Source organism: Mustelus asterias, chromosome 10 (genome assembly GCF_964213995.1).
Source record: "Mustelus asterias chromosome 10, sMusAst1.hap1.1, whole genome shotgun sequence".
Taxonomy (NCBI): domain Eukaryota; kingdom Metazoa; phylum Chordata; class Chondrichthyes; order Carcharhiniformes; family Triakidae; genus Mustelus; species Mustelus asterias.
In genome coordinates this window covers 91,786,674-91,794,071 of record NC_135810.1, presented here as the reverse complement: position 1 = coordinate 91,794,071, position 7,398 = coordinate 91,786,674, and the positions used below count along the sequence as shown (strand labels likewise).

At 41.2% G+C, this 7,398-nt stretch overlaps 1 protein-coding gene across 2 annotated transcripts in view; it reads left to right on the top strand.

Moving 5' to 3' along the window:
• The first annotated feature begins 2,332 nt into the window (after positions 1-2,332).
• Positions 2,333-7,398, top strand: part of flt1 (fms related receptor tyrosine kinase 1) — a 211,922-nt gene continuing 206,856 nt past the window's right edge. For both annotated transcript variants that reach the window (XM_078222195.1, XM_078222196.1), the window contains exon 1: positions 2,333-2,720. In XM_078222195.1, coding sequence (XP_078078321.1) covers positions 2,615-2,720 — 106 coding nt within the window. In that variant the 5' untranslated portion in view covers positions 2,333-2,614. The remainder of the gene's footprint in view (positions 2,721-7,398) is intronic.

Genomic DNA, 7,398 nt, shown 5'->3' with positions numbered 1-7,398 from the left:
ACATTCAAGATTATAAAGGGGCTTGATAGGGTGAACACTGAGAGATTATTTCCCCTGGCTGGGGAAACTAGAACAAGGGCGCACAGTTTCAGGATAAGGGGCTGATCATTGAGGAGACAAGAGGAGAAATTTCTACATTCAAAGGGTTGTGAAACTTTGGAATTCTCTACTCAAAGGGATTGCAAATGTGCCATCATTGAATACATTTTAGGCTGAGGGTAGACAGAATTTTGATCTCTCAGGGAATCAAGCAATATGGAAAGTTGGCATGAAAGTGGAGTTGAAGCCCAAGGAAAAGCATATAATTGTACAAAGATAGGTGGAAGGTCAGAAGATTGGACAGAATATAAGAAACAGCAAAGGATGACAAAAATGTTAATTAGAAGGGGAAATTTATAGTGCAAGAGAAAGCTAGCCAGAAATATAAAAACTGATAATAAAAGTTTCTATCAGTATTTAGAAAGGAAACTAGATAACAAGCAAGTCAAACTCTGAAAAAGAGTCATATGGACTCAAAATGTAAGCTCTATTTTCTCTCCTCATGGATGCTGCCAGACCTATTGAGTTTTTCCAGCATTTTCTGTTTTTGTTTCAGATTCCAGTATCCACGGTATTTTGTTTTTATTAACAAAGTGAGCGTTGGTCCTACAGAAAATGAGTCCGGAGAATTGATAATGGAAAACAATGAAATGGCAGATGAACTGAACAGATACTTTGCATCAGTCTTCGCTATAGAAGATAGAATTAACATCCCAGAAACAGCTAGAATTCAGGAAACGAAAGGGAGGGAGGAACTCAGGAAAATTACCAAGAAGTGGTACTGAGCAAATTGTTGGAACTGCAGGCTGACAAATGCTCGCATTGGACATGTAGCATTGGACAGACCTCCATCGTGCTGACACAAGAGGAACGATAAATAATCTCTCCGGGGAAAGCCGTCTTCATTCAAGAAAACGTCCATGATTCATCCCCAGTGAAGTTACTGTGAAAATTCCCTAATGTAAGCCTACTTGTGACTAATAAATAAACTTTGATGGTTAACCCCAATTGTATCTAGACAGATAACTTTAAATGTTTCTAATTGTGTAACTAAAGCCAAGTATTGGAGGCTCATTGCCAGCTCCATTATCGCACTAAATACAAGAAACTTTTCAATGTCAGATTAAAATTAACTGCCTGCTTGTGTTCAGTAGCGTACAAGTGATCCCTCAGTCACTTTTGGTTAGAAACGTGCAGATTCATCTTTTTGTGGCAAGAATGTTAAAAGGCGTCTTTTCTACTTTGGTTTGTATCAAGGCAAAAACAATCCAGTACATTAAAAGCTAATTTTAAATCAGTTTTAACTTGGCAAGAATATGTGGCACATCGGATTCAACTTTTGATTACTTGAGTTTTAGATCTCCGATATGTGCAGCAACTTCCTCGCTCCCATCCCATTTGTGTAATGTTTAAATGCTTCTCAACACGCAAATAAGGTGGTTTCCTTCCTGCCAACCGTGAGAATGGCAAAAGTTCCAACAGAGGAATCAAACACATGAGGAAACACGCAACGAAACATGTCCACTACCTATGCATATTGAAATCATACTCCAATCCCAGCATTACACACATCACCATAACGTTTTAAACCGATTATCCCGTCCTTCGGCATTTTTAAGTAAGTGTTTAATCAGCTACGAATATATTGGAAAAACGAATTACTCCTTATACAAATTCCAGGGAACTGATACTTAATCTTAAAAGGATTGTCCCACGGTTTCAGTGAGTGACAATGCAGTGGGAACCATTTATTCCTGGATTTGAAGGCTCAATTTTTCAGTGTAAATTAAATAGTACCGGATAAACCGGTAGCCGGTGGCCAGTTTTGGAATCAGGAAAAAACAGTGGGGGGGAGGGGGGGGGGGGGAACACTTCTTATGACAGGAAACTTTTTGCCCAAGTTAAGGAACAGTTTTAGACCCATTTTGATGGTTCTGCTTTGCAGGCTAAACAAAATAATCCAACTGCTTCTGAAACGCCTCTGTTTTGACTTATTCCAAGCGAAAGTTTAAGATATCCCTGGAATAATCTGCCCAGTCTTGGCACTCAGTCCGCGGGAGATCGCTGCTTGTGAATGAAAAGGGACAATGTAACTGACTGGCAGTGTGTCGCTGTTAGGAATAGTTAAAGGATTTGCACAGTTTGTAAAGTTTCCGAGCTCTGGTTAATCTGGGATCAATTCATACAGAAAAGAAGAAGTTAAATGTTCACAGTCACTTTGTCCGTGCTGTCCGTCAGCAGAGATTGCCGCGACGTCACTGGGGTGTAACATTTCCGAGGCGAGTTGGCAGGCAGGGACGGTATAAAAGCACAGGATTGCGGAGTAGAAATTACTCGAGTCTAGTCTCAAATTGCACTGGATACACTGTTCATGACCTGAGATTTTTTTCTTATTCTAGTTTATTTGTGAAACGTGTTGTGGTAAACCAGAGCTGATGTGAAGGGCAGAGCTTCAGGATAGCCCTGGGGTGTTCGCATTGGACATGTAGCATTGGACAGACCTCCATCGTGCTGACACAAGAGGAACGATAAATAATCTCTCCGGGGAAAGCCGTCTTCATTCAAGAAAACGTCCATGATTCATCCCCAAACAAGAAGCAGGCACTTGTTTCACTTCAAGATGTTCCATGTTTTGATAACATTCGTGCTCTGTAGTCAGATCGGAAATGTAGTTACAGCGCGTAAGTAATACTTCATTTTACTAATTCTGGAAAAAAACCTGGCAAAGCGATGTAGTTTCTTCCAATGTGTGAAATATGCAAATTGCTTGTCTCTCCCTTCGGCAGTTTAACCAGATGTTGAAGCAATCCAGCTATTTTATTGAAAGGATGAATTCTTATTCATACCGATTTCAGGGAAACAGATGACTTGATCTCAAAAGAGTGTCTAACGGGAACCGGCTATTCCAGGAACTGAAGTTTCTCAGTATCTGAGGTGTGGGTAGCCTGCGCTGTAAATCAGATTGTGGTGCCCGGAGTTGGAATGAGGAAACATTTTCTCACCACAGCAGCTCGTATTTTTAATGTTTTAGTTAATGGATAGTTTTAAAAGGAAGCAAGTGCGCTCCATTTCACAAACCTCAGCTCTTAATTCTTGAAATACGCCGTGTTTCCTCAGTGGGAATGTGCGAAGGTAGACAAATCCCATTCACGTTTTCTTTCACCTTATGTTAATTTTATTTGATTCCCTGGTACCTGATGGACAGCAAACCTCACTCTGCCCCTTCGGAGCCCCATTATTGAAGGGACAGTATTGACAATTCTGTAAGTGATTTCGAAGGGTGCGATGGTTAGTAGCTGGCTTCTGGATTGCTGCCCTCGGGATTCCCCTGCGGTCACCCCATAGCTTCTGCAAATCGGCTGTAGACTTGTAACCTCTCGACCCGCATCACCTGCAGGTTCGCTGTCTACCTTTTAACGGTCGTGGGTTGATTTGAGACCTGGGCAGAGGGAGGCAGCACTTTTCTTTAAACTTTGCCCCTGTCTCTTTGCTAACCATTCATCTGCACTGAATTGTAAGATTGCCAATTGGACCTTGCCCTATCATTTCGTTTGCACGCTTCGCTTCTTCTTTCCAAAGGTGGAATGGTGAATATAGTGGAAAAGACATTATTAGTATTTGCCCTTACACTCTTGTAATTAGATAATTAGTGCCGGAGTATTAATTAATACTTAATAATGTCCAACACATTATAAAGTATTATAAAATGTCCAATAGGACACTTAATTGGTTAACGGTAGAATTATTTTCAGTAATTATTTTTAAGCACCTTATTTTAATCAGTGATGTTAGACATAATTTCACAAGCCGACGTTTCTAATGTCATTGAAATAAAATCAGAGTGCTGGGAATCGGAAATAAAAGTAGAAAATACTGCACAGATGATGCCTGACCCTGCTGAATATTTCCAGCATTTTCTGTTTTTACTTCTCTGTGACATACCTTTAGTCGCTATACATGCAGAGTATAGAATTAACGTGGAGTGGCGCATCCACCTAACCTCCTGCCTGGTCTATTGAAAGATAACATTAACCTTCCGCTGGGAGATGCGGGCAGGAGGGGGGAGTGCTGGTGTAGGTCGCAGTTTTTGCAGCGCTGCGGGTGGGTTGAAGAAGCGGCAACAGTCTGAGCGACACGAAGGCAGGAGATGTGCCAAAGGACTCGCACTCACAGCCAGTGAGGCCAACCTACCGCACGACAGTCCTTCATTGCGGCTGGTGTGCGCTCAGGCGCAGCTCAGGTAGTCTTGCTTTGAGGGAGGTCGCTGTGCATGAACTGCAGCTTCAAGGAGACAATAAGTAGAATGAATGAAAGATCTGAAATGGACTCAGATCACATTTACATCAGGCCAATGTAAAGATGCCCAAAACCAAATAAAATCATAATTTCAGCACCTCGGCAGCGATCAGCACTCCCCCCTCCTGCCCGTAATTAGAATGAATATGTTTAATGTTGCAGATTGAACTGTAATTCAGTCGTAGAATAACAATTTAATTATATATAAGATTCGCCGATGAGATGTATAGCACTGCTGCCTCACAGCGCCAGGGACCCGGGTTCAATTCCGGCCTTGGGTCACTGACTGTGTAGAGTTTGCATGTTTCCTCCGTGTCTGCGTGGGTTTCCTCTGAGTGCTCTGCTTTCCTTCCACGCTCGAAAGATGTGCGGGTTAGGTTAATTGGCCATGCTAAATTGTCCCTTGGTGTCAAGGGGACTAGCAGGGTAAATAGGTGGGGTTATGGGGATTGTTGTTGGTGCAGGCTTAATGGGTTCCTTCTGCACTGCAGGGACTCTGGATTCTATTTAAAGTTCAATCCCTCATAAGTAAAATACAGTAAATTATTCTCGGGTTCAGCTTCAGATATGAAATCAACAGTTAATGAAATAGGTACATCACACCCTCCCGAACAATTTTATTTATTTGCCGCAACACTCAAGAAGCTTGACAGCATCCAGGACAAAGCAGCCCACTTGATTGGCACCACATCTACAAACATCCATTCCCTCCACCACTGACACTCAGTAGCAGCAGTGTGTATAATCTACAAGATGCACAGCGGCAATTCACCAAAGATCCTTAGACAGCACCTTCCAAACCCATGACCACTTCCATCTAGAAGGACAAGAGCAGCAGATACATGGGAACACCACCAGCTGCAAGTTCTCCTCTAAGCCACTCACCGTCCTGACTTGGAAATATATCGCCGTTCCTTCGCAGTTGCTGGGTCAAAACCCTGGAATTCCATCCCTAACGGCATTGTGGGTCAACCCACAGCACATGGACTGCAGTGTTTCAAGAAGGCGGCTCACCAGAACCTTCCCACGAGCAACTAGGGATGGGCAATAAATGCTGGCCAGCCAGCGACGCCCATAACCGACGAATGAATAAAACAAATTAGCCCAGAAAGCCTAGTGAATGTACCAATACCAATTAAATTCATTGTTTACTTATTTTCTATTGAAGTGCTATAGTAAAGTGAAACTGAGTTGAATGAATTAATAATCTATAAATAAAACCACTGGAATGTTTCAAGATTCTCTGGTAATTTCAACAGGGATCTGGCACAAACCTTACTTTTTAGTCTTTTTGTATATGTCAGATATTAAGAGGTCTTATCTCTTAGCATAGGCTCGAAGTCCAAGGGTCAGCAATGAACCAACATTCATCCAATGTAATTTCAGCTACATATCACATCTGTGCTTCACTGATGAAAATGGAAAATAAAGCCACCCTTCTATCGTGCTTGTTCACTCTCCTCAATCAGTGGTGCTTTCTTTCACATCAGGAATAAATCATGTTCACTGTGGCCGTGCCTCAGTGTAGCAGCGTTCAGCAATTTTCGGCATACCTATAGCGTCAGTTTTGGAATGTAGCGATGACATAGGATCCATTCCAACCTGACCAACTCTGAGTCATGCAGTTTTGTTGTGAATTAATCTCTCAGAACCAGCAGAGAGTTCTGCAGATACATAGTCATGTACTCTTTCAGAACAAATCTAAAGGACTCCCTAAGTATTTGAAACTAGGCACGACCCTAGAGTTTGTACTTGGTTTCAAGTCCAGCAGTGTGAAAGGATTTCCTAAAGGGGGGAGGGGGCAGTCAGTGTGAGACACCTTCCTCCAGTAACAGGTAAGAATGTAGTGATGGTTATATAAAATGGAGACAGGTCGGATACTAAATAGGGATGCTTGTGCTTGAATATCTATAGTTCAAAAATGATAACTGCTTTACATTAAAGAAGACATTTTCATTGCTATTTCATGCAACACAGTGATTATATAATTCAATACAACTGAGCAAGGCAAACAGTGCTGACTTTGAAAGGGAAAGCTGATTTTTTTGTATTTCTGACATTTGTGGATGTGCGATTATCCTCCCCAGCAGAAACATATATTTTAAATCGACCCTTCAGATTGTCAGCCAGCTAAAACAATTGGGTTGGCCAGTGATAATTTGAACGCTAGGTTTTGATAAGTCATCTTTATCAGTTGTTAAATTATACAATTTACAAGGAGGATCTGAGCACTATTCCAATAATCACTGCAAATTTTAAATTTCCCGCATCACTTTTTGATAGAATGGCATCTCCACTATTCAGTTTGAGATGTATAGCATCACAATAAGCTTTAACAAAAGGGAAGAGAGAAACTTTACTTTGGAACCAGGAAATGTGGAGCCACAGTCCCCATTCTGAAACACACACACAGCAGGAGCATTGTTTAGTTGTCTGAGAGTGAAATCTTGGTAAATTAATGAGTGATTGATCAGCACAGTCACAACAGCAATTAAATGCACTTTTACTCTTTCTCACTTCCATTGTAGTAATCAAGCGGACCCAGGCAAAACAGATTAAAACAAACAGTTGGTTCCACTCTGATTAAACAACAATTAAGTTAATTTAAAATTAACATTCTTAATATTTATCCAGAGTTTAGTTTGTCTTCCTTTCAACATTTCACTGCACACTAGACGTGGGACTAAAATGTGGCGTGAGTGACAATCTCCAATATTTATGTGTCCTGTTTTTTTGCTCTGTTGTACAAGCTCTGCAACATGTTGGAACTTACCAACATTTACCCTAAATTGAGGTCACTGCATCTAAAAACTTCACAGTATGGCGAAAGGGCCTTTTTAGTATGTCAATGTATGTCATTGCTTTTCACTTCTGATTGTTCTGTTCTCAGACCTCAGGACTTTCCTTTATATTTCTTCAGGAGTTCAGAAGGATTTATTTTACTCCATTGCACAGCTTTGAGCTAAAGCTACAGGGTGCTCAGAGTTAGATACAATAATGTATCTAATACTGTTTTTTTTTAACATATTTCGGCAACATGGCTGACAATGGACATACCTGTTG